Raw genomic sequence first — 24421 nt, 5'->3', positions numbered from 1 at the left:
ATCACAATGAAATTGAATGGACCAGCGATGCGTCATCCGGTTTAAGCTATTCAATCAGATTGAGCTAAGAAGAAGGAAAAAAGCTGTGACGCCTTCGCCTTACACGCAGTAACACAGTTCGCTGATGGCGGATGTCACCACTCGCATCCATCACGGACTTTGCTTTGTCGCTGGACCGAAAAAGACGACGCTAACGGAAGGGTTTATGGGAAAAGGAAAAAAAAGAGAATAGAAAAAAAGAATGTAGTAAAGGAGAATACAGCAGAGTCCAACGCTTACACAACGGCCAGCAATCCATTTGGATTCGATATCAATTAATTAATGGATTCTAGGACAGTCACTGGCGGCCGACAATTCAATCCAACTTTTCTCCCCTTCCCGAAATAAACGAGATTATAACATTAAAAGATAATACACATACACAAGGATTGATCAAAGAACATCGCTGTACTATATAGCAAGGTCAAATACTTACACGAATGACTTGACGGGTCCCGAACGCCAGCATGTATACGTACTGATGTAAAGGGATATTGTTTGATGCAGTGTACCGATATGGTGAAAGCGAAACAGTAAACCGAGCTGCACAACATTGCGCTATGTTGTGTTACGAGTTAGTTAGTTGTGACAGATTGTCTGATGATATTACGCTTTCAAGTTATAGTCCTATTATGAAACTGACTTTGGACAACTTTGCTACTCGTATGGACAGATGGTCTACCAAATTATTTTTGAAAATGGCTCATTTGTGCTCGCATACGTCAGATGTTGATGCAAAGGAATAGTACTATATTGCTTTATCAACGCCATTCAAGCATATTGGACTGTTCTGTTTTCTCGATACATATGGCTAAAATTCATTTCAGAAGATTGTCTGTCTAAATGCTCACACCCCCGCACGAGCCTTTATGATACATCCATTCTATTGCTCCGGTTCAGAACCGCTTCCATTTCGGATGGCTATAACTAATTAGCGCATATTGTATGTATTTCTAGTAAAAAAAAAAAATAATACCAACATTGTGGTTACGCCATAAATTGCACAGACGCTTCGTTCCTATTGTCTGCATTCGCTAAGATAAACAGGGAAGCTCAGCAAGCAAAGCCGAGTCTTAGATAGAAACATTTTGTCTGAAAATCTATATTGGTTGTCACGCTATTAATCGAGAATAGCTGACAGCAAGTCTATTGTACGTACTTCATAAACAACAGGCTATAATACTACACGCCCACTCCACGCGAAACACGTATGAAAAGAAATGGACAAATAAAAACATAAGAAAGAAGATGAAAAAGAAAGAAGGCTGATAGGATCCGCAAAACTCTGTCGCCTCACCACTAGACAAGTGCGTGTGGATGCGATCGGCCGGAACAACCGTCAAGACAAATACAACAATCAAAACGCAGCTGCGACAGACCGAATATGTTCTTTCTCGTCCCATTGCGAGGCGTAGTGATGACTATCGTCACAGCATGCTAGTCTATTGTTGGTTTGATATGTACGTCCGTCAGTTATATTCGACGTAACCATCTAGTATCCTTGGAAAAATGGTTATAGACTGCCTCTATTACATTTCTTTGATGTGAATTTGATTTATGAATTCGAAGGGAAAAAAACAAATGTGTGTTGGAGGAGAACGTGTATTGTCATCTAGTGTGACGATGATCCACACAACCAACGGGGTATACATTGAAAATATGAAAGGGAGAAACAAATTTCTTTCTTTTTCTTGGAAGATATAATAACATGAATCACGCCACAAGTGTTCGCTTTGTGCAACGGACAACGGATGGATGAACTGAAACCACTAACGAGAAATAGAATCGGTGTTTCTAACGTATGTTGCGTTTGCGTGTCTTGATAACTATAAGAAAAACTAGTGGCAATTGAAAAAAAAAAAAAAAAAGTTTTCAATTGCTACACAATAAATCTGTTTTTTTCTTTATTTCCGTGAAGAGGGCGCAATGCAAAGCTATATAATATAAACACATTGCAAAATTAGTCTGCGTTATAATCTTTTTTTTTTGTTGTTGATTTTAAATCGTAAATTGCATTTCAACATGAACAATGAAAACAGAAAGGAATAAAAAAAATTGCGAGATCATTCCACATTTAGCCAGTGATATCAACCGTTTAATATGTTGTATTTATATATAGAGCCTATAAGTACTGCTTATATATAAAGGAAGCCGATTGAGAATGACTAATAACACAGGGGGGCATGGCGTGCATTTCTTATGTTTGGGGAGGAGTTGATGAGACGGTCCGCTGTTTTTCCTTTTTCTTTTTCGTTCTAGTTGATTGCACCAGTCTTGACGATCACGGGAGACTCCGTCGTGTCACGACGCTTGCGGCCGGGACCGATAGCGTAATTAGCCGCTGCTAGTCCCATTAGGTGTTTAGCCGCCTGGGAGCCGGAATAGCCACGACCTAGTCCAAAATCTACTCCTCTTTTTTGGCTAAACAACCACAGTTGGAAAAGTGGTTAGTGAAAAAGAAACAGTTTGAATTCAGATTTTCATTAATCACGGATGCTCTAGGCGCTTCTTTGTCCGAAGGCTTTTACTTACTGTTCGTAATCGGAGTTGCGCAACAAGCTGCGCTCCAGTCGAGTGATCACTTCCATAACGCTGTCCGGATCATCCAAGTCCACTAACATTGGTCTCCTGATTTTCAATATTTAAAAACCACATAATCAGAAATGAATTGCGCTGACCTTTAGAATTATTGAACGGGGAATTCCGATTTAAAACATTGATTGGAAACGGTTTAATGAAACATCAATGAGACATTTGTGATTTCAAAAAGGGACCCCACGCTCCCAAAAGCCTCTGGTGCACCTCAAACTTAAAAAAAAAAAAAAAAGTCCTCACTTTTTCTAGTGCATTGAAATTAGAATTGAGATGGGGAGTCCTTGAGTTTCATCTGATCTTAATGTATATGTGATCGACTAAATCATATGGCAAAGGAAACGTAGAAGAAACTGATTTGAAAAGAAGAGCTCGATGAAATCTTACCAGAACTTTGTCCACTTAAAGCTTTGCCTGAAAATAGGTACAGGTAATTTGAAGAGGTCAAACACGCAATCGAGATGATTTTTCCAAATTACAGGGCACCGTTTAATAAATGATCACAAGATATCAGGTATCAATGCTACCCTACGGATGGTATTCTACACTACGCTCAGCTAGACACGTACACAAAGTTTCGTTCTCAGAAACGCATCATTAGGAGCCAAAAGATGTGTTTGCCATTTGTTATTGTTAGACTGTATACGGAACAATTAGAAGGTAAAGGGATTTTTCACAATTGACCCAACTTTCGTATTGGGATCATGTTTCTTCTATAGCCATTAAGAACCACACTGAAAGCGAGTGCATTTTGCTACACAGAATAAAAAAAAAGGAACTAAATTCATGTACTGCAATCAGGGACTACACACATAGAAAGGAAATGAAAGAATTTTCTAACAAACCAATTGAGATGATTGAAAATCGATTTTTTATTTACCTGGGTGGTGCTGCGTTTCCTGGAGCGATGAAAGCCATGCAGGCCACCAGTAGGAAGAATAGCATCATCATAATGCGAGACATGTTTTTCTTGTTGTTGAGTATTTGAATACTAAATTTTCAATATTATTCAGGAAGACACTGAATCTAAATTCCCTTTGAAAAATAAGCTATAAAAAAAAACACTTGTCGTCAATCGTACGTGATGGTAGAGAACGGAAGATCAGGAGGAGTTGCCCTTGTTGAGTTCGTCTGAACCTGTTATGCCCTTCGATATCTCAAGTCCGGCCTTTTATAACTGGTGTCCGGAGTGAAGACGTCCGCATCCGGGGTAAGAACGGGGCGGCAGTTGCCCGCCTACGCTGACGTCAGACGACAGAGAGCTGCGTGAAAACGCTCGTCAACGCATTGTAGTGCGCAAAAGAGACGCGTTTTCAGTTGGATCAGATGTGCAGCAGTTGAAACACGGACTATTGGGAAGGGGACGAACTTGTCGACAAGTCGGCTAAATATGTTAATTTCCTATCCTGAGCAAAGCTTGTTCTCCGGGCTACTTTCCGGAACGAAACGACCTATTGCGAATGAACGCATCCTGTTTCATCCAACTTGCTGAAACTCGCGACATCTTCGTCATCACTGATTTGACTCTTGGCCCCGTTTAAAGAGTTTAACGATCGTTGAAATAGTAAAAAAAAAAAAAAAAAAAAAAAAGAAATAGGTTTGATCTTTATCGACCGTCTTCGTAAGAGTCCTGTAGATCCAAAGGCATAAATATTGTTCGAAGAAGAAGGAATCATTCTTAAGCTAAAATAAATACCTGTATGTGTAGGGCGTGTAATTAACTCTATGAGTTGATGATCACAGCGATAAGTTAATTCCTAAATTAATATGAAATGGAGCTAATCTGATGACGATGAACAATACCGGACTTTGTTGAACATGAATTACGATTTGGATAAAGGAAAGTTCATATTTCTTGCTCCCTCTGAAAAGTTTTCTATTGTGTTTTATGATGATGTTCTGAAAGTTCTCCACCCAGTTCAAAGTTGTTCGGTTTTGACGGTATTTCACATTCAGGTATAAGAGTTGGGTTATTTTGAGGTTCAAACATTATAGACCTGCCCTTTGTTTGGAAGCAATCATAACATTTAAAAGTGAAACTGAATAGAAGATCATAATTGAGGGATCATTTCGAACGCCTAACCTTTTCATGCTCCGCGGGATGAATTGGCAACTATTCACGCGTATAAATAGTCTAATCCTGTAGAGGACTTCAAAGATCTGTTTATGTCAGCTATAAAAGTAAACTATGCATTCAAAATGCGTGAATATTCATGTTGATCAACGAAAGTAGATGCGCGTAATGTTCTAGTTCCCACGGAAGGGTTGGCCAATACAAATGTAAATCTATGTGCAAAGTTTTTACCTGTTCTATTGTAAGGTGCTATATATCTCAGTAAGTAATGTTATTGATGACTAGTACGCTATATTTTCTTATCTTTGCTCTTCGCATTCAAAACACATCGTCGACGCTCGGACGTGAACTTAGCAGACGAATTGGATTATCAAACCGACGCGTGGGCAACGTTGGCCCTGTGCCTAAACTGGGAGACCACAACCTCATGCAACACATTTCCGATGTTCTGCTAAATCTGATCAGAGAACATAAATAAATATAAAATAGGAAAAAAAAAAAAACTGAGTCCTTTTCTTTTGATTGAAGTCCATTGAAGAGGGGATCTAGACCTTCTTTTTGATAGGCTGGGGCTTATACGTAGCCATTCACAGTTGGTGCCTCAGCATGCTCTACAGTTTAATCTTGGACGTAACGGATCGAATACTCGGACATTGATGTGCTTGTCTACCTTTTGGGAAGCAACGTGAAAGCGCGTATACCTACGTGAAGTTTTATGTAGCAATCTTGTGGAGCCTGCTGGGATTGGGGAGTCCTTCCACCACCTACACATATATCCCGATTCCACGGTAGGGTTGAAACCGATCACCAGTTGAATAAATTGAGGAAATTGCGTGTTGTTTCTCTCTTTGAATTGAGTACTAGAATCGCCTGTGGGCTTTAGTTTACTGCTTGTCATTGGGCCATTTCTGGTTTGGACTTTTGGGATTGATGTACAGACAGCTTAATCAAGTAACAGGTCTAGCTGTCATGACCACGACGCTGTCTGCAACAGAAAAAGGAGGCGACGTACCCAATTCAATTTGTTTTCGTTACTATGTTTCATTTAAAATTAAATGATCGCTTTCTTTCGCCAAAAGGGACTAGATACCGACCTTAGCATGAATCTGCATATGGATGAATATCTGTAAAACTAACTGTCATTTTATCTAAAATCTCTGAAGTATAATTGCCTTTCGAGGAATGTGTACTTTCTCTTTCATAGGGGAAAGCTATCTGTTATGCAAATGAAATCTCGTGACGTTCGTTTCAACAACGCCAAGGATTTTTCAGTATTTTTGTTTTGATTTAGTCAAAGGTTTTAGGCCAACTTTCTAGTTACAAAATCACAAAATGAACGGTTAGTAGATGAAACCTGTCAGAATGCACAGTCGTATGTGAATTTGTCAATTTTTATCATTTGCCAAGGGTGTGCTGTTCCATAGATGAGATGCAGAGATCTGGCAACATCTGTACGCCATTGAAGACGAAGCTGACTCGCCTCTTTTCTGTCAAATTTGTGTATATGCTCGGATTTACTAACCACATCGGATTCAATGTATTAAAAGAAAGGTATCATTCGATCATTCAATTTAGTTCAGTTTGTTGGCGTTCCGATGCGGTTTGCACGGTCCTTGCCCGATATGTGGGCGGTGCTTTTTAACTGTCAGAGTCATTAAAGAGCCCCGCGAGAAAACAGTTTCAAGCGGTGGGAACTGATTCCAAAGGTTGAACGTAACGGTTTTTTTTTCTTTTCTTGTGCCTGTGTCCCTGTTTCGTTCTTGGTTGCATTCAGTCTTAGGATGCCGCGACTGGTTCACAGAACACTGAGATTTACCGTGGAATGAGTGGTTGGGCGGTTAGAATGCAAAGGAGAGCTGCTCATTTGGGGAGTGCTGTAGCATCCTGTGCACATGCACCAGCCCCTTACCCTTGCCGGATGGAAAAGTGAGTGATTATTTAAGTGGTGGTGCTTTACTTATATGTCTCGTTCAATCAACGATTTTTCCACATAGAGTAAAGTTTGGAGTTCCATTTGATCAAATATGTAAACCAGACATTCCTGGGCCTTTGCTGGTAATGTTTACACAAGCACATCACTCTTGAATCTGTAATGATGCTTTGTTCCATTAATGTTCTAGGTCCTAATACTGAAGCTGAACAAAGAGGGACCAAACAAACGGGACGTGTTTCGAGCTCCCGGACATCAAGCCAACATGAAAAAATTGATTCATTTTCTACAAACTGGACGATTGGTTAACATAGCTAATTTTAGCGTTCACACCATCTCCTCTGTCGTCAAAAAATTTCTGCGTAAACTGCCGGATGGTGTGTTTGGTGTTGAGGCTGAGAAGCAACTCTTTGATGTTCTATTATCGCCGGGCGATTCGCCAGATTTGAAGTGGAAACAAGAACAAGTTCGAAGGTAAGTCGAATTGTCGATAAAACAAATTCGGATGAGATAGAATGTAATTTTTGCTTCGAAAATTCCAATAGGATAATTGGTGAATTGCCAAGGTGTACGCAACAGCTACTAGTATTGCTTTTCGGTACCTTTCGAGCCGTTTCCCTTTCGTCGTCATCGTCGTCTGCCAGTGTCGTTCCAAGCAGCGGAATGAGCTCGGAAGCTTTAGGCGTATCAGTTGCACCGTCTTTTTTCCATACGTGTGTAGGGGCCGGCAGACAAGCCACTATGGATGACGTTATTCGATTCAAGGTATTGTAAGGCAACTGTCAAACCTGTTCTCATTTCATCACCGTTTCGGCTATCACATGTTGCTTATGAAAGTTCACGTTTCATTTCTAATTACCCCAACGCTCCCCTTAACTTGTGGCCATAGGAGGACGTTGAGGTAATTTTCATTCGCTTTCTCATCTCTGGTTTCACTTCGTTGCGCGGATTTCCTCTGTGGTGGTCTTTTCTTCTTTCGCTCGACTGGGCACGATTGTCGCGGATATAATTTCATTACTAAATTCAAGACGTCTACTCTAGGCTGCCACCAAGATTATGAAGTTCCTCATCGATCATTTTGGTACGTGTAATCTTTTCGGGACGGAGAACTATCGCTACTACTCGCGGATCACCGGCCGATGTTTGAAAATCGACGACGCCTGGATTATGGACTTTGGTCGGCCGCCTAATGCCTTACCCCTACCCGGTATTTGCTAGATCCCTCCTTTAGTCACATTGGCCAGCATGTTTATTTTTGCTTTATTCCTCGATTGTTTGAAAATAGGTCCCATTTCACTAGAAGCCGAAATGACTTGGCTTCAGTATGCAGCTCTCACCTGGAAACCTGCCTTTAGCATAGGTATTCCTTCCATAAACGATCAGCTGTCAACAAAGGGAAAGTGAAAAAAAAAAATTCAAATACTTTCACTTTGTGCCGATATTCAGGTGGAGGTCATACTTCAGAGGACCATGGCAGTACGAGTGAATCCTTAAACATTTATCCGGAAGCTTGTGGCGGCGACAACAGTGACATGTTGGAATCGGCAAGACTCAGCGTTAGTTTGGAAGGCGACGAGAATTTCCGGGTTTGTTTTATTTTCTTTTACATGACTCGTTGTCCCGTTCAAATTGTTAAACCACTTTTGAAAATAGATGGGCGCCAATTGCGTAACAGATGTGAGTTGTCCCGAATCGCCCGTCAGTAGCATCGGCAGTTCGAGCAGTGGGAGTCGGAGTAGTAGCAACAGCCAATGCCGGCACATGGTGGTCAGGTCTTCACGACCGTTGGAGGAGCGAAGGAGTTCCCGCTCCAACATCAACGATGCCACAAAATCGCTCACTCTTCTACCTCAGGTCCGTCGGCACAACAGCTTGATTATACCTGGTTCTGGTTCCTCCCCTTTGATTGAAGACGAAGAACTACTCCTAACTGCTAGCTTTTTAACTTGCTCATCTATCGAGCCATAATTTTTCGCTTACTGTTTTTTCCTTTATCACTCAAACGTCTCGTTCATTCGCACTCCCTCACCTTAGTTGGTAGTTAGATTTTCATGTTTTTTTTAAATCAAATTGTCTCGTCCTAGTTGGTAGTTCTTTTTTTAATCAAGCAGTTTGTAATAAAATAGGGACACCCGTTTCTTTTTCCGCTTTTGGTGATCCTGACCATTTAATTCGTGTTTACGTCCAATTTCTCTCTGTCCTCGTCCACAACTAACTCAAAGCGGAATTTGTCTATTCAATAAGTTAATAATTTTTTTATTTTTTTTTGCAACTTACATCATTGAATCATGGCAGGTGCACGAGAGACAGACGGCACGCATGCGCACCCGCTCTGAGTGGTTTCTGTCCGGCTCGGTGCCGCCACACTACCCCACCCGAGAGACCAGCGAGGAGGTACTCCTTGAGGACGGTAATAGTTAACCCCTTCGTGGCCCACACAATCAGCTACTACTGTACGAAAACGAAACGAAAACAAAAAAATCCTACCAAAGAGCGGACCGCATCGACAATCGGCCGCAATCAGCACTCTACACACACACAGTTTTACACGTAACAAACAAACAAAAACACGGAATGATCCCGCCAACGCAAATTCTTCAACTCGTATTCTTATTCATTCAGTATTTTCTCATACTTTGAACAAAAAAAAAAAAAAATTTGTCATGTTTTCTAAACACAACCAATCCAGGGTGATATTTATCCTGCGAATACGTGGCTTTTTGATATGCGAGTGCATCATGACTGACATTGAAAATGTGCGTCGACCATTTTTACGTCTTGTTCGTCCCTTTGTGAAGCTCGTGATCTTTAACTGCGCTCTATTTTTCATCCTGTTCTTGATGACCATTTCGCTTTTTCTTCTTTTTCAATGACAGCAACAACAAATGTTCATTCCTCTGACACACCCATCTTTCGCGCCTCCATTATAACTGTATTAACTTCGAAACTGCCACAAACCGTGTTTCAAATAAGAAACTGCCCACTCGATGTGTCTCCTCCCCCGGCCAGCATATTTTTCCTTTTGCATTTATTGTCGTTGAGAAAGTGGTTTGCAAATCGGACCTCTCGCCTCCCAACTGAGTGCAAGAGAGGACAACAACAAATATGTGTTTTCACTTGTGTTTTGTTTTTTTCTTTTGTTAGATCAAAATTGTTTGACTACTTGTCTCTTTCATTCTTGGATTTCTCGATTGCTTTTTTTTTTCTTTTCTAAAAACTTGTATGCTGACAAGTGAGTTGACCTTTGTCTTCACTTCTCTACAAAAAGAACAAAACACAAACTCTTTTTTTTTCATATCTTTTACAGCGTTGCCGACAAACACAAAGATATATAATAATCGTCATCATAATAAAATTATGAAGAAAAAAAAAAAAAAAAAAATGAACAACTGGTTTTGGTTTTGTTTCACGTATCGTACACTGATATTTTTGTTCCGCTTCCTTTATCGGACAGTACATCACGAGGGAGGGGGGAAGGGTATTGGAGGGAGACAGTACTCATCAAAAGAAATTTCGCGTGATCAAAAAAAAAAAGGTTGCAATAACTCCATCTCTTCCCATTATATCGGTTGTTCTTTGCGTATTCTTGAGATATGAAATAGCAATGAAGAGGAAAAAACACGTGCAGATTGTGACAAACTACCAATCTGTTCACGCACAGCAAATCCAATAAGAAGTGTGAAAGGTGATGTTTTTTTTTTAAGACTGACGATGCAAGAACACGAAGTGGAGACAGTGAAATGTGTGTTGAACATAGAAATGAAATCATAGTCACTTGACTTTTGTTTTTTTTTTGTCCCCATAAAATGTGTGTCTTATGTTTTGGCGAGGTGAAGCGGGGGCGGAGAATCTATGGACCGGATAATTGGAAAATCATAAAAAAAAGACAATTTTTTGGGAAACGGCCAAGTAAACAGTAGCAAAGAAATACATCAATGACTGTCCAAAATAGGAAGTAAAACAAATGCGTATGGGGGAAGGGAAGGGATGTAATACACAACATGCTGTCTCCCAAAAAACTAGACGCACAAACGAGAGGCGTCAACGTTACTTTTTTTCTGGCTTGCGACTGACAAGTGATGCACATTTAATTGAAAAAAATTCATGCACTGTAATATTGTTACACACGTCATTTTCCGTTTTAATACGACTGCTAGTTTTTTGTTTTTCGGGCATTTTTCTGGGCCGCTGGTAGGCGATCAAAAACCCTACTAAGAATAAAGTCGCATGTTTTTTTTTTGGTAACATTTGATCATGTGAATTGTTATTTCTGTTATAAGAAAAAAGTGACACGTTTCAAACCAAAAAAAAAATAATAAAACGGGAGGGCAATTATTTACACGCGTACTGAATTTTTAGCTACTGCTCAATTTTCGAAAACGCAAATTAAAGACGAAAATGTCGGGGGGACTGGGCGAGATTATGTCGCTAATCTTTGCAAATAATGGCACCGATCGCCAACTATCGTGAATCAGTATTGGCTTTCATTTGAAAGAAACTAAAAATAACTCCTTACATTAAAAAGAGAAAAAGGACATTGAAAAAAAAATTGTGTGGCGACATTGAAGACATTCCTTCATTCTATTTTGCGACAAAGGGAGGATATACTAAGAATAGAAAGGAAGGGACGCAACGGATCCGGAACACGTTCTACTTAGCTGCACAATCTTGATCCCCTCCGCCAAAGCGGATTCTTACCCAACAAGGCCCTTCTTCAGTCCCTATACCCTCATTCCTTTTTTTTTTATGCTTTTGAAAATGAAAAACGGGAATTGAATCGCGCACAAAACATGCATTACGTTAGCGTTTTTTTTTTTGTGTTTTTTTTTCTCTTTTTAGACTTTTTTTTTATTATTTTTGTTTACCACGGGAGGATCTTCTTTAGACTTAGCTAATTTTTTTTTTTTTAGGTGTTTCTGAATAGAAATAAGGGCCTACGACGATCATTTGACACATTTAAAGAGAATATTAATAATTAACACAGGGGTGATGAAAAGGATGGAGGGAAGAAGTAGTGAGACTAAAACACGACCAATGTACACGTAGCATGGATTGGAGGAGCTATGGAGAAGGAAGTGACTCCCTTTGGGGGAAAACTGGTAGAATTTCTATTTTTTTTCCTCAGTATTTAAAATTTTTTTTGCACTGGCTATGTTTTTCTTTAAGAGTGAATACTTGACTTTAAAATTTTGGCCCTAAATTTACTGATCTGGCTTTTTTAAACACTGTGATTTGCGAATTTTTGAAGGTCTTAAGAGATAAACGAGGCATGACTTGCTGTGAAATGAAAGGGCGGACAGAGATTACAATTATATAGACAGGTCCGCTGTGAAATAAGACGGATAGTAAAAGGAGAAGAAAATTACTTTTGTTTTGTTTAATAAGACGAGTGGAACACGTACTGCTATCAAGCCAAATGTGTGGACGTGTGCTGCTGGGCAATGAACTCGGAACCGTCCTGGGTACGCTCCGTAATGCAGGCCAGAAGAGCGCTGAACTCGCGCTCCACTACTTGTCTCGCCTAGTCGAATCAAAGAATCAAACGTCTGCGGTTTGTCACGGCGAATGCATCGCTTACCTGGATATTTTGCGTTGGAATTTGTAAGGCCAATCCCATTGCATTACTGTCAAAACTTTCATCCAGCGCCAACAGGGCACCATGTACTCCAGATTCGAGTAAATGATTGGCGAATTCCTGCACGTATTCATCAAGATTATCACAACTAAACTCGTTTTCCTTCATTCCAGTGTTTTACCTTGAGACCGATGGAGGCCACCCAGCGAATGACTCGTTCGTTTGTCCAAACGAGAACGTCGCGACTCTCATTGTCACTATCTGCCTGTCGTCTTCGTTCTTCTAAAAGACGTCGGTCATAGTTTAGACGTTTTAGCAACAGCGTTCCATATTGAAGGCTGGTCCGATGGAAGGCGTCAACCATCTTGAGCTGGCCGCGCAGCTCGCGTTTTGTCAGGTGGTCCAACATACGAGCATCCACAAGCGACTCCATGAAGGCCGATCGGTATTGGGTCAAACCGAGGGACGGAAGCCAATAGTGCCCGACCCATGTGTGATTCATGTCACCAAAGGCCAGCGTGGTTCGGGCCGTACGAGGCGCCGATGGCGACGTCAGAGTCACCATCTCCTGGATGGCCAATCGGAGCTTCAACCGGTGTAGTGGGTTGCTAAAAACAATTTTAGCCTTTAAAAAAATAAATCTTAAATATTAAATTGATTATCATATACCTAATGCCAATTTCCCGCTGGATTTCCGTGTCAGAGAGTGCCGACATGATGGCTCCTGATTTGACATTGGCTCTGCAGGCTGCTACGTACCAGGGTGGCATACCCACCCATAATTCTAGCCAAGCCACAACTGTAGGGCCGTTCCAAAGTGCGAACGGTGTTCCGGCCTTCATGGCTTCCGCCAGCAGTTCATGTCTGAAATAATGGGACATAAATAAAGGGTTAATCTTCCATTTTACTAAATAAAAAAAGGAAAATGAAGAGTCTCATACTTGCGCTTGATTCGGCGATCAAAGTCTTTCTGACCCAGGGCAGGTGTTCCAGTAGGAGTTGGGGTTGCTGATAATGGAATTCCCCATTCAGGATCGACATTCAATCCCATGCTGAGGGAAGCGATCGTATCTCTCGCATTGATTTCATCACTTCGACTTGCCAAAGGAGACATGGCTCCACCTAGTGGATACAAATTTTTAGAGACTGATGGCCTCACTTACGAACATTCTCTTACTGGTTGATGAAAGGCTGTCTTTGCTGCTTTTGCCACTTTTTTCCTTCTTGCTGCTGAAAAATTTTCCAAGGGATGATTTGATCCCTTTTTTCTTATGTTGTTCCGAGCGCTGATTCTGCGGCTGTTGTTGCTGTTGAAGTTGAATCGATGACGCAGATGGAGATTCTGCAGCATTTGGCATGCCTGTTGGCCTCTGATACAGACCAACTGGAGCCAGTGAATCTTGGCTAGAATTGATCGAAGGGATGCTTTCGCCTAACGAGCTCCTAAATTAGCAGAAAATTAAGAAATATTAGTTCAATTGTCTTTTCAGTTTGATTGAATAGGTCTGCTGTAATTGGGAAGTTCAAACCACCTGAGATGATCCGAGTAATCTTTAGCTCGTTTGCTTTTTATCCAAAGCAGCAATAAATTTTGAAAATAATGTTGTTATAAAAACTATTGCAGCTGTCACAAACGTAAGACGTTTATAACCAACATACCTTCGCATTTCATCAGAAGTCATTGCCAGAGCTTGTTGAATGCGATCCAGACGAAGTGAACGTGAATCCATCTGAGATTCATTGAGTTGACCCTGACTGAGAGATGGGTACTGGAACGAGGGTGTCGATACTTGCTGTAATATTAACATAAAGGGAATATTTAGCTAAGAAAAATCGAACCGTATTCATCGTCTTACCGTGTTGGGCAGAGAACTCTCCGGCGACGCTGAAGTATAGGCCCATCCCATCTATGAAAATGGAAACAAAAAATGTCGTGAAGCAAAATAGAATGACGAAATGAATTCGTGTGAGTCAAGCCAATACACATGCGTTTAGCTTATTAAAAGGCGATCAATCGTTTCGATTTAGTTAGATTTTAAGAACACAATGCTGGCACACGATTGCTAGGGATTTCCGCAGGAGGTTGTCAATGGCAAACGGAGGCGCATGCTACCATCCAACAAGGGACTTGCATTGATTATATTCAAAGGAATGCTTTGAGGGATGGAAATTATACCGCTTGTCCTGATGACCACTCAGCCAGTGTTTCGTACAGGTTGATGTCTCTGCTGCGGGGGATCTGTAGTTTGGTTGTCACAGATCATCAAAATGAACAATACATTTCTTTTTATGTCAAACGGGGAGATTTCGAGTGAAACTTTAGAACTACCAAATACTAATTCATATTACCAATCCAATGCCTCATTTGATCTATGAATTGTGGGTGATGTGTCTTTAATTTAAACTAAACGGGAATCGCAAAAGAGATGATGGCAAATCGTTACCGTGTGAAACTTCTGAAGGTAGTCACGCTGAGGTGAAGCTGCGGTATTGCTACCAGCGTTTAACTGGGCCACTGATGGCGAAGAGGAACTGCTGGTATTCGGATTGTTATTGTATCCAGTAGATGAATTCGCTGGAACAACTGGGCTGTGATTGGAAGATGTTCCACCAGCTCCACCACTTCCACCGCTTACTCGCGGTGTCGAACGACCACTGCTCGTCACAGGGACGTGATTGGCCACCAAATGGTCCAAGCTGCTTACTCGATACTCAAGTTCTTCCGCTCGAGCTTCCGTGTTTTCCTTTTCCTCTTGTATCAATCTGTGTGAGTAGAACAATGGAGATATTAATCTTTATAAAACATAGTGCAATGTCGATTTTACAGACCTAATTTCTTGGTTGATGGCGTCCAATTGCTCTTGTAACATCAGAGCCAGAGTTTGGGCATCCGTATGGCTGGAAGGAGAGAGCATTGCTCCCAGGTCGGCAAGATCGCCGAGATCATTTAAGTAGCCTTGATGATGATATTCATGGCCAGGGTCCATCATCCCTCCTTCTTGTGGACTATCTCTTTCATCCTGGTCCTCAAGTTCTTCTTCATCATCTTCGTCTCCCATTGCTCTGCTGCTAACACGAACATCACCCATATCGCAATTTCTCCCCGAATCTAAGCCCATGGATGGAGAAGGGGCACTGTTGAGTCCCCATTGATCACCTTCATCCATTCCACGCACACCTTTGCGGGCTTTTGGTAAACGAGGTAATGAACGCGTATCTACGAACGACGTTTCCATTGGGTGGGGAGAGAGTGATCGTGTCAACTCGTCTGTTTGTTGGATATTGAGCGCAATCTCTTGCTGAAGGAGTTGGCGACGAACACCATCCATCTCTAAGCGTGATTTGTTTAGTTCTTTCAAAATTTCAGCCTGAAAAACAAATGACAGTCATTAGCAATTTGGTTATAACCATCAATAATTCAGCCAACTAAAAGAAAGTGCTCACCTTCTCTTTTAGAGAATCTTCCAGACATTTTCTTGACTTATCTAGATCTTGCGTTAGATGGTTTTTCTCTTCCAACGCTGACATGCGTTCTTTGAGATGAACTTGCAACCGATCGTTGGATTCTGAAAATAATTGGGTAAGAAAAAAAAATAAAGCGAGCGATGAGATGATAAAATGTTAGAAAGGATTACCTTGCAGCAGCTTATCAACGGTCGTTGAGAGACGTGAATTGTGTTCTTCATTGATTCTCAATCGTTGCTGCAACTTAGCCACTTCGGTTGATTTCTCTTCTAATTGACTTTCCAGTCTTTGAATTCGATCCTCAGCCGTACCGTGACGCTCTTGGACCTTTGCGACAATTGATGAGTATTAAAACTTTAAAACGAATTTCTAAAATGTGACTAACCTGAGTTAGTTCGTGTTGAACTTCGGGTAACTTTGACAGTTGAGTCACTTTCTGGTCGGCCAGTTCCAGTTTTTCTTCCATGGTTCGAACTCGGTCCTCTTGCAACTATAGCAAATTTAAGAATAAACAGATGAAGATGGTTTCAATAAACACGATCAAGGAGAAAAACATACCTTAAGTTGCGCATCTTTGTTACGCAGCTCTTGCTCCAACCTTTCGTTCAAGTCATGAAGAGATGTTGATTCGCGCTGGGCATTCAGGTATCGCTTCTCTAAAGTGGCAATGCGTTCCTCCTGACATGAACATTAAATTATACGAAGCGTAAAACTAAGGCAATAGCTGGAGAATTAACCTGATCTTGATTTTGTGCGCTCTTCTCGTGCAAATCACGTTGAAGTCGGGCTTGTAATTCCTGGCTTCGCTGAGCATCCCTCTGAGCGGCACGAAGAGCTTCCTCGGCCTCTAGTAGTCGCCGTTGTAAAACTGTCAATTCACTACTTTGCTTCTCTAACGTAGTTTGCAATTCGGCCATCTTGCTAGCTTCGGCTGAAACTTCTGAAGTTCCATTTGTTGCACCTGCCACTTCATTAGTGTTCCCTTCGCCAACTGACCCACCGCTTCCATCCGTGCTGGTATGTGTCACTGACATTGACCCATTTTTTAAATGTTGCAACTATGTGAACAAATATTGCTATTTAAATAACCATGAATTATTGTGAAACATTTGTAAATGTACCTCTTCTTTGGTGGATGTTAGCTCCTCTTCAAGACTGGCTGTCCGTTCTAATGCCACTCGTAATCGTTCGCGAACCTGTAATTAATAATCAAGTTTTAGAAAGCTCTGTATTTCGCCGATTTAAGTTGTTCTATATTACCTTTTCGTCTAAGGCTTTATGATGCTCAAATAACGACTTGAGGGCTTTCAGAACTTCGACTTCAGAGGAAACACCTGCGCTATTCGCTGCTTGTCGTTTGACTACTGTCATGCGTAAAGATCGTTCATGACGAGACACTAAACATTCCAGGTGTTCCAATAAAAGCTACATGATCATAAAATATTTAGTAATGTCATTTCATTTCCAAAGGACGGCAAATACCCTGGTGTTGTTGCGCTCAGCTTTGAGTTCAGTGATTTCTTCATCTTTTTCTAGAAGCTGTTCTCTAGCCTGGGCAAGTTCTTTAGTCAACGATGCCAATTCCTATATGCCGAATGTGTCAAATTTTAATTAACCTTTCTTGTATCATTTCATTTAAATAAATCTAACCTGAGGTAAAGACGCGGCCATCTGGCGCTGAAGGCAATCCCGTTCTTTTTCCGCGTCTGCCAATCGAGCTTCTAGCTCTCCCATACGGTCCTAACAATGTTCGAATTTCATTGATGAAATGCATTAGAATTTAAACATTTAATAACATACCTGAGCATCCCGTAAAGAGTCTACCAGTCTGTCTCTTTCATCTAGCATAGAGACCATAAGCTGTTCTAGGTTTCCTTCTTCCCCAGAAAGCAACTGAGAGGATCTTTGTGATAGTTGGCTGGCATCTTCCGTAATAGTAGGCATCACATCACACATCATGTTCCACATTTTAGTGAAACTAATGGGTACTGGTTTAGGATTGATTTAGCACTTCTTCGGTAATAATTCAAGATGTTTTCAGAGTTGGCTGTGTTTATGGATGTGATGTCGGCACAAAAATCTGGAAAATAATCAAAATAAGTAATGCCATAAAAACCATTTTCTTAAGTAAAAAATGAATGACATCACACACAATGCAAATGTGTTTGCCATTATTTCAAACAGGTTTTAATTCTTATACAAATTGGTTCTTTAAACTTCTAACTTTTTTGTGAGTGCAACTATCGTATAGATTTACCTGCAACTTAATGCCAACACCAAATAGAGATATTCAAAAAAGATCTTATATGATTCATGATATGAATAATTAAACTAGTGGAACAAAAACATCAGCTGAAAAAATCAAAATCCAATTTCAGGGTAGAAAAAGCTATTGGCTAGGGATTGTATTTACAACCCAACCCGTAACCAAGCTTCATGTAAAAAGAATATTTAGTTGCATATCTCAACTTAATATATGCATAATACTGAATAAACTTTCATTCAGCTACCAGAAAATGGTTTCGTTACACATACGAATCATGCAGATTACGAAAGAGAAGCGTTTGTTTTTTGTGCGGCATTGAAGCTAGGTAACCAGAGAAAAAACAGTTTAGATCATTACGAGGCGATATGTGCTCCGACAGAATCACGTAAACGGGATAATCAGGAAAATATCATTTTCACTTCAGCACAGGCTTGACTTTAATCGAAACGAATGTCGCACTTAACAAATAATAAGTATTTTCCAGTTTAAAACAACTGCTGTCAAAACCAAGACTCCACCGACAAGTCCGCCATGTTTGACAGATGACGTCACAGTCACGTGATCCGTAGTTATTCGTAAACACGGAACGACCGGCGTCCGGCGATTCTACCCCTTCTTGATAGGGCAAAACCATTTCTAGTTTTCTATTGTAATGGTGTATGTCATGAGTTCATATTATGTGTTTACGACGAAATCGAATGTAGAAGTTCTCAGAAACGAGGAAGAACATCCTTTTTTCAACTAACAAGTTTATTATATTTGATTTGAAACGTTCATGCAAAACAAAACTGAATTACAGAATGAAACACAATGTCGAAGAATATTCTTTTTACACAGCTATGGTACTACAGTGCAAATTGAAATGACGATTGATGCTTGTATTTGAAATACATATTTAAAAATAACACCATTTTAAGCATCAGATAGGGCAGCGACGCCGGGCAGAACCTTGCCTTCCAACAATTCTAGCGATGCTCCACCTCCAGTCGAGACATGGCTTACCTTATCTTCAGTTCCCCATTTGGCAGCGCAAGTAGCTGTGTCTCCTCCTCCTTTTGAAGGACGAATGAATCAATATCAATTACAATAAACGGTAGGAAAATGTAATTTACCAATGATAGTTGTTGCGCCGTTTTGAGTTGCAAGAACAACTGCATCCATAACAGCTTTAGTACCGGTGGCAAACTTTTCAAATTCAAAGACTCCCACAGGCCTGAAGAAAATCATTTAATTGTTACCATTATAGGACTATATTGCTTATGTAATATTTACCCATTCCAAACAATCGTTTTAGCACGTTTAATTGGCTCTACGAAGTTGGCAACTGTATTTGGTCCACAATCTAATCCCATCCAACCTTCAGGAATTCCAGATTCGACACTAGCCGCCTGGGTAGCAGCGTCTTCGGCAAACTTATCAGCACACAAGAAGTCAACCGGGAGATGAAGCTGCACGCCATTTTTTTTCGCTTTGGCTACCAAATCTTCGACAATTTTCGCCCCTTCCTCGTCAAACAACGAACCGCCGATCTGTTTGACAAATGAGCTTAGCAATGAACAATGTTTTCCCTACCTAGTCCTGCGTTTTTTTACCTGCATGCCATTGATAACTTTCAGGAAAGTGTACGCCATACCACCGCCAATGATCATTTCATTAACTTTATCAAGCAAATTGCCGATCAGTTGAATTTTATCGGCCACTTTAGCACCACCGAGAATAGCAAGGAATGGGCGTTCAGGATTATCCAGAGCTTTCGCAAAGTAGGCCAACTCTTTCTTTAAGAGGAAGCCTGATGCTCTCACATCAAATCCAGTTCCTAGCATAGAAGCGTGAGCTCGGTGAGCAGTGCCAAAAGCATCGTTGATGTAGACGTCCCCCAAGCGACGAAGAGACTCTTGGAACTTTTGAACGTCCTCTTTGGCAGCCTTGATCTGGAATGAATCAATTTTAAATTATTAAGATATCACCAGCTATTTAAAAGAAAACCTACTTTGTTGCCAGCAGCATCAACACCTTTACCTTCTTCTTCAACATGGAAGCGAAGGTTTTCAAGAAGAATTACAGAGCCCTGAGCAGGGTCAGCACAAGCAGCTTCAACATCAGCTCCAACACAATCCTCCAGGAAAATAATTTCCCTATTTTTAATTATTCATTAAACCTGGGGGTTTTCTATAAAGGAAAAAATACAGTATAACTTGCCTGTTCAGCAATTCCTTCAGAACTGGTGCAACGGGTTTCATTGAATACTTGTCTTCTTTATGGCCATCAGGGCGACCAAGGTGAGACATCAAAACAACACTCTTTGCTCCTTGCTCAAGTGCATATTTGACAGTATCGAGAGCTGCAACAATGCGCTGGGTGTTCGTGATTACCCCATTTTTCATCGGAACATTAAAATCCACTCTGAAAGAAAATGTGAAAAATAAAATGTGACTTACTTAATAACAATATAAATAATTGTTTTTAATACCTTATCAAAACACGCTGTCCAGACAAGGGAACTGAATCGATGCTTACTTTCTTCAACGACATTTTGACTAGTGAGTTTATCAACAGAAGATGGATCTAGACGAAATGGTATTAACCGGGACCCGGAGATCGGCAAACTGTCTGGCTTAGACTAGCGGACGATGGAAGGGGGATTCAAGGTGAGCACAAGGTGACTTACTAAGTTTTTCATTTCATTATAAATTTTTTTATCGCGGTTGACTTCCGCACATGCAGTTCTTTTGGTATTTCCTTATGTTTCGTCATTGATAAAACAATGGAATAATTAATGTCAAACCTTGATAAAGCGAAATTTGCTTGTTTGCAACGCTGGAAAATATTGATTTGCAATTTTCAATCAAAATCAAAGTAACACCACAGATGTAATCGATTCAAACTTATGTCATCCTTGACATGTACTTTTAAAACATGTACTTTACATAAATTTGTTTGTTCAGATTATGATTTCCTGTTGTGGAAAGAATCGTTCAAACGTATGTTATTTTCTAGAGGGATTGCATCATAGCCGCAAAAAGAATCTGTCTTACATCTACTTACTAACATAGGGACAACTTGATAAACAAATGCAAGCATCATGGCGGCATCTCTAGCAGTTGCCCATTAACGTGGACCGCTTAAGATTCCGAAGAGGGATACTGGGACAGCTTTTGCCAATTACACTTCGATCTTTGTTCCCGGTAAAGAGACTTGCTTTAAGGCAGTCAATTGTTAAAATTCACTAGTAGTTGAAGTTGACAATGGAAAAAAGAGTTCTATGATTCTCACTGAAATCATGTTACTGGATAATGATATGGATAGCTTGGGAATCGTAGTGGGTCTAAAAACATATTATTCAAATTATAGATACTTGCCGTAGAGAGAAAAATAACCATGGAAGCTGATCACCTATGGAATATCTTTGAAAACCACGGTACATAGTAAATTTTATATTGTATTGAGGTTTACATTTATTTATTGTATAATATTTGATTGACTTGTATTGCTTACATCATTGTTGTAATTCATAGGTCTCAAACTACCAGATTATTTGATCAAGCTACTGTTATGTAGTGGATATGATAACCTCCAATCACTGTCCAAATTAGCAACCCACCAATTGATTGGGGAACTGGAAAATTATGCAACAGATTGTCTGGATGCAGCTGACATAGGGGTCCCTGAAATTGAAGCAAAATATTACTTCAGTCGACAAACAATGAAATTCCACATTTTACCAGGACACAAACATTTGCTGATTGCTGCAGCTGAAATGGCAGTGAAAATGTTGCATCTTTCTGACAATGATAACGATTCGGAACACGAAAAAGTACGCGAAGAACATGATCAGTCATTGTCGATGGATGATGAAAAATCAAGCCACAATGGCCTGCATTTTCTTTCAGAATTCTCTACACTTGGTAGCCGAACTGGGACTAAAAAAAATGCTTTATCAAGTAGTCCTGAAGTGGTTGCATCAGTAGAGGAAGAGCAGAACTCATTGGTAGAATTTCTGAAAACATGGATTGCTCGTAAAGTCCTTTCGGGTCGTTTGGCGCCCTTCCTTTTCGATGTTGACTACAGGATCCAAGTGTACCGGCCGAAATCATACAACCAACCAACGCGGACAAACATCTATTCATTTGTTTGCCTTCGCTGTAACACGACGATACGAGCATTTAAACGGCCAAATGGTCAACATTGGAACGCGGCAAATGTCTGTCGTCACATTACATCTGTTCACTTTCTTATGGAACCGTCAAAAACAGAGAGAATGAGTAATTCGAAGTCAAACTACATTGTTTCAAGCCTTTCGACTCCACCCCTTTCAGATTCACCGCCAAACGAACAAGATCCCCTCAACTGAAATATTTCATATATAATATTGGTCATTTATAATAGTAGAATGAGACGCTAGTTATTATTATTTTGTTATCGAATCGTAAACATGTTGTACGGCCTCAATAAAAAGTATGTTTTGTTTTTCGTTGTTCAGTCACAAGAATGTTCAGTCCTCATTCTCGATTTTCAAAGACGGTCATCCCTAACGGTCATCTCCTTCCGTATCGCCTCAGCCCACTTCCAAAATAATTCCGGAAGGTTTAGCAGGGTTTATCCACGCCCCTATAATTATATTTTTCTGCTGAACTGTCAAGCATCAAGCTGAAGAACACAGGGGGTTTAACAGCCGCTGAGTTTGTATTTTCTTTTCATAGCGTTTTGCCGACTGCGACGGAAACAATCGCCTTATTTCACATAACCCTCCCTTTTCGGAGGTGATGAAAAATCCGGATTATTTGGAGAGGACGTTGCCGACGGATTTGAATTTATAGATTTAAAGAGGAGAGTTGTTTACTAGCATGTATTGTTTTAGCCAGTTCTGCTATATTTTTATTCACATTTAAAATATTCTCCCTTCCACACCTTCGACTTCAGGGCGTTGATCAACCAGCCCTTCGAGACGAACACAGTTAATTCTCAAGATGGAGAAGTGATTCCTGCAAACTGTTAAGATATATTGTATGTATATGTGTATACTAGCTTGGATTAATTTTTTAAAAATAATTACAATTTATTCTCATGTAGTTCTTCCTTCTCTTCTTCTTAAATATTGTTTTTGTGTGTGTGAGAGACTTTTCAATTACAGTTGCTTCCACTTTCACCAAATCAGGACGAAGTAATGGTCTACCTAACAAGGTAAAGTCTCTTGAGCCAAGGAGGAGAACTTTTTCAGCTCGAATAACATCTCCCACTTTGGTAGGGTGAGTTCCTTCAATCATAATGAGATCTCCATCTGTTACCCGCCTTTGTTTCCCCGCCAATTGTATGATGGCAAAAAGCCTTCCATGAGAATCTGATTTTATCTGATTATTGACTTTTGTAATAGTTTCTATGAAATGAATTGTATTACTAACATTTAAACCTTATGAATTTAACAAGATTTTGAATCACCTTTAGTGACTGCAAGCTCCAAATCATGCTGATTTTCTAACACTTCCTGTTGAGGTTGTGCTGAAGTTTGTTGTGCAGCATTTAACTTAACTCCTTCGTAATTATTGAAAGCCGCAGATCGCAACGTGCGAACTGCACATTTCTCAGTACTTTCAACTTGTAGGATATACCTTGAAGAAACGATGCTGTTCACAATTCCTAATAGAAAAACATGTTGATAAAAACTATTCAAATACTCCTGGTGCAAATAATGCATAAATACCATTTGGCCGCAAATATGTAGGGCTGATTTGTATTAAGGATAATTTTGACAACAAACTTCTCATGAGCGCCATGTTTATTGTATCGATTTATACAGCCACCGATACTTATTTTGTGTAGTTTACGATCACTAACTCGTCTTGGTTTTCATACATCTTGGTTTTCCTACATATTAGAGGAACATCCAAAGGTGAAGATTTTGATAAAACAATAGGAAACCAGCATTTCCCTAAAGTAATAGCAATGCATTGATCATCTTTTAAAAAAATTTTTGTACATCATGTGATCGCATGCCCACGCAATGTTGATGTTAGGTTGACTGAAAATCATACCACGGCTTTGAGGTCACCTCACAATCATTTATTTGGTTATCGGCGCAGATATCCCATGAACTCGTGATAAAATAGAAGTTTACGAGCAAATCTTTAATTGAAAACAGTTGCTTAATAAAAATTCCTCATTTTAACAAAACAACATGGTTGCAATGGGAGACCGGTATTTGCAAAGATGTTAGTCGGGTGCTTAAAATACTCAGGAACCCATCTAATGTGGTTTTTTCATGTTGATTTCTTGTGTAATTTTGATAAACTGCATATAAATAGAATTTCATTCCACGCCTGATGGAGTCATTGCCCGATTAAATAGTGGTAAGCTACCGCCATCTATTAACGTTGTTGTTGCCTGTTTTGGATACATTAGTTTGCCTGAAAAATGCTATTGTTAATGAAACAAAATGCTTTGTGATTGCCTTAATTTATCATTTATCGACATAGTACGATTCTA

At 40.1% G+C, this 24421-nt stretch overlaps 6 protein-coding genes across 14 annotated transcripts; 2 read left to right on the top strand and 4 right to left on the bottom strand.

The window, feature by feature from the left end:
* Positions 1-1625: 1625 nt before the first annotated feature.
* On the bottom strand, positions 1626-3865 carry LOC130699390 (diuretic hormone class 2-like). Of its 4 annotated transcripts, XM_059496401.1 has the most exons (5): positions 3713-3865; positions 3512-3622; positions 3019-3045; positions 2572-2667; positions 1626-2460 (listed from the first exon to the last, which is right to left on the bottom strand). In XM_059496401.1, the coding sequence occupies exons 2-5, from the start codon at positions 3592-3594 to the stop codon at positions 2295-2297; spliced, it is 372 nt and encodes a 123-aa protein (XP_059352384.1). In that variant the 5' UTR covers positions 3595-3622; positions 3713-3865; the 3' UTR covers positions 1626-2294. The 4 variants fall into 4 exon arrangements, with proteins under 4 accessions (XP_059352384.1, XP_057377727.1, XP_059352383.1 ...); XM_057521744.2 differs by lacking the exon at positions 3019-3045 and having other exon boundaries at positions 3713-3864; XM_059496400.1 differs by having other exon boundaries at positions 3512-3788.
* A 2235-nt stretch (positions 3866-6100) lies between these two features.
* Positions 6101-9069, top strand: LOC130699356 (uncharacterized). 2 transcript variants are annotated; one of them, XM_059496113.1, is made up of 11 exons: positions 6101-6256; positions 6480-6631; positions 6700-6760; positions 6826-7109; positions 7181-7400; positions 7525-7536; positions 7677-7842; positions 7921-7995; positions 8082-8221; positions 8289-8489; positions 8931-9069. In XM_059496113.1, the coding sequence occupies exons 2-11, from the start codon at positions 6528-6530 to the stop codon at positions 9054-9056; spliced, it is 1389 nt and encodes a 462-aa protein (XP_059352096.1). In that variant the 5' UTR covers positions 6101-6256; positions 6480-6527; the 3' UTR covers positions 9057-9069. The 2 variants fall into 2 exon arrangements, with proteins under 2 accessions (XP_059352096.1, XP_059352097.1); XM_059496114.1 differs by lacking the exon at positions 7525-7536 and having other exon boundaries at positions 6102-6256.
* A 1112-nt stretch (positions 9070-10181) lies between these two features.
* On the bottom strand, positions 10182-18483 carry LOC130699333 (liprin-alpha-2-like). Of its 5 annotated transcripts, none has more exons than XM_057521669.2 (23): positions 18211-18483; positions 17476-17755; positions 17326-17415; positions 17158-17259; positions 16936-17100; positions 16797-16871; positions 16413-16733; positions 16234-16353; positions 16061-16165; positions 15846-16002; positions 15655-15776; positions 15040-15578; positions 14655-14973; positions 14387-14449; positions 14067-14117; positions 13870-14003; positions 13743-13775; positions 13388-13653; positions 13152-13332; positions 12880-13074; positions 12392-12818; positions 12214-12330; positions 10182-12156 (listed from the first exon to the last, which is right to left on the bottom strand). In XM_057521669.2, exons 2-23 carry the CDS (start codon positions 17641-17643, stop codon positions 12043-12045), a joined length of 3864 nt encoding a protein of 1287 aa, XP_057377652.1. In that variant the 5' UTR covers positions 17644-17755; positions 18211-18483; the 3' UTR covers positions 10182-12042. The 5 variants fall into 5 exon arrangements, with proteins under 5 accessions (XP_057377652.1, XP_059352041.1, XP_059352040.1 ...); XM_059496058.1 differs by having other exon boundaries at positions 18227-18483; XM_059496057.1 differs by having other exon boundaries at positions 18299-18483.
* A 321-nt stretch (positions 18484-18804) lies between these two features.
* On the bottom strand, positions 18805-20571 carry LOC130699370 (probable phosphoglycerate kinase). Its single transcript, XM_057521720.1, has 7 exons — positions 20412-20571; positions 20141-20344; positions 19932-20076; positions 19534-19872; positions 19214-19470; positions 19054-19154; positions 18805-18993 (listed from the first exon to the last, which is right to left on the bottom strand). The coding sequence occupies exons 1-7, from the start codon at positions 20471-20473 to the stop codon at positions 18854-18856; spliced, it is 1248 nt and encodes a 415-aa protein (XP_057377703.1). The 5' UTR covers positions 20474-20571; the 3' UTR covers positions 18805-18853.
* A 250-nt stretch (positions 20572-20821) lies between these two features.
* On the top strand, positions 20822-22987 carry LOC130699380 (uncharacterized). Its single transcript, XM_057521731.2, has 3 exons — positions 20822-21126; positions 21293-21359; positions 21457-22987. The coding sequence occupies exons 2-3, from the start codon at positions 21320-21322 to the stop codon at positions 22290-22292; spliced, it is 876 nt and encodes a 291-aa protein (XP_057377714.1). The 5' UTR covers positions 20822-21126; positions 21293-21319; the 3' UTR covers positions 22293-22987.
* On the bottom strand, positions 22774-23763 carry LOC130699385 (large ribosomal subunit protein bL21m-like). Its single transcript, XM_057521740.1, has 4 exons — positions 23640-23763; positions 23378-23575; positions 22995-23315; positions 22774-22930 (listed from the first exon to the last, which is right to left on the bottom strand). Exons 1-4 carry the CDS (start codon positions 23710-23712, stop codon positions 22827-22829), a joined length of 696 nt encoding a protein of 231 aa, XP_057377723.1. The 5' UTR covers positions 23713-23763; the 3' UTR covers positions 22774-22826.
* Positions 23764-24421: the final 658 nt, after the last annotated feature.

This window comes from Daphnia carinata, chromosome 7, assembly GCF_022539665.2.
Source record: "Daphnia carinata strain CSIRO-1 chromosome 7, CSIRO_AGI_Dcar_HiC_V3, whole genome shotgun sequence".
NCBI lineage: Eukaryota > Metazoa > Arthropoda > Branchiopoda > Diplostraca > Daphniidae > Daphnia > Daphnia carinata.
Note: the sequence above shows the minus strand (reverse complement) of the source record. Positions and strands in the feature narration are given on the sequence as shown.

Excerpts from the sequence above, each read along its gene's own strand:
- LOC130699390 (XM_059496401.1), bottom strand. The coding sequence starts at position 3,594 with ATGTCTCGCATTATGATGATGCTATTCTTCCTACTGGTGGCCTGCATG. Across the intron at positions 2,668-3,018 it reads TTTAAGTGGACAAAGTTCTG|GAGACCAATGTTAGTGGACT; the intron begins GTAAGATTTCAT and ends ATTGAAAATCAG. Across the intron at positions 2,461-2,571 it reads CGCAACTCCGATTACGAACA|CCAAAAAAGAGGAGTAGATT; the intron begins GTAAGTAAAAGC and ends GTGGTTGTTTAG.
- LOC130699380 (XM_057521731.2), top strand. The coding sequence starts at position 21,320 with ATGGAAGCTGATCACCTATGGAATATCTTTGAAAACCACG. Across the intron at positions 21,360-21,456 it reads GAATATCTTTGAAAACCACG|GTCTCAAACTACCAGATTAT; the intron begins GTACATAGTAAA and ends TGTAATTCATAG.
- LOC130699333 (XM_057521669.2), bottom strand. The coding sequence starts at position 17,643 with ATGTGGAACATGATGTGTGATGTGATGCCTACTATTACGGAAGATGCC. Across the intron at positions 17,101-17,157 it reads CTGAGCGCAACAACACCAGG|CTTTTATTGGAACACCTGGA; the intron begins GTATTTGCCGTC and ends ATGATCATGTAG. Across the intron at positions 12,331-12,391 it reads TGGCCTCCATCGGTCTCAAG|GAATTCGCCAATCATTTACT; the intron begins GTAAAACACTGG and ends GAATACGTGCAG.
- LOC130699370 (XM_057521720.1), bottom strand. The coding sequence starts at position 20,473 with ATGTCGTTGAAGAAAGTAAGCATCGATTCAGTTCCCTTGTCTGGACAG. Across the intron at positions 20,077-20,140 it reads CTGAAGGAATTGCTGAACAG|GGAAATTATTTTCCTGGAGG; the intron begins GCAAGTTATACT and ends AATTAAAAATAG. Across the intron at positions 18,994-19,053 it reads CGGCGCAACAACTATCATTG|GAGGAGGAGACACAGCTACT; the intron begins GTAAATTACATT and ends GTCCTTCAAAAG.
- LOC130699356 (XM_059496113.1), top strand. The coding sequence starts at position 6,528 with ATGAGTGGTTGGGCGGTTAGAATGCAAAGGAGAGCTGCTCATTTGGGG. Across the intron at positions 6,632-6,699 it reads TACCCTTGCCGGATGGAAAA|AGTAAAGTTTGGAGTTCCAT; the intron begins GTGAGTGATTAT and ends TTTTCCACATAG. Across the intron at positions 8,222-8,288 it reads AAGGCGACGAGAATTTCCGG|ATGGGCGCCAATTGCGTAAC; the intron begins GTTTGTTTTATT and ends TTTTGAAAATAG.
- LOC130699385 (XM_057521740.1), bottom strand. The coding sequence starts at position 23,712 with ATGGCGCTCATGAGAAGTTTGTTGTCAAAATTATCCTTAATACAAATC. Across the intron at positions 23,576-23,639 it reads TACATATTTGCGGCCAAATG|GAATTGTGAACAGCATCGTT; the intron begins GTATTTATGCAT and ends TTTTTCTATTAG. Across the intron at positions 23,316-23,377 it reads GGAGCTTGCAGTCACTAAAG|AAACTATTACAAAAGTCAAT; the intron begins GTGATTCAAAAT and ends TTCATTTCATAG.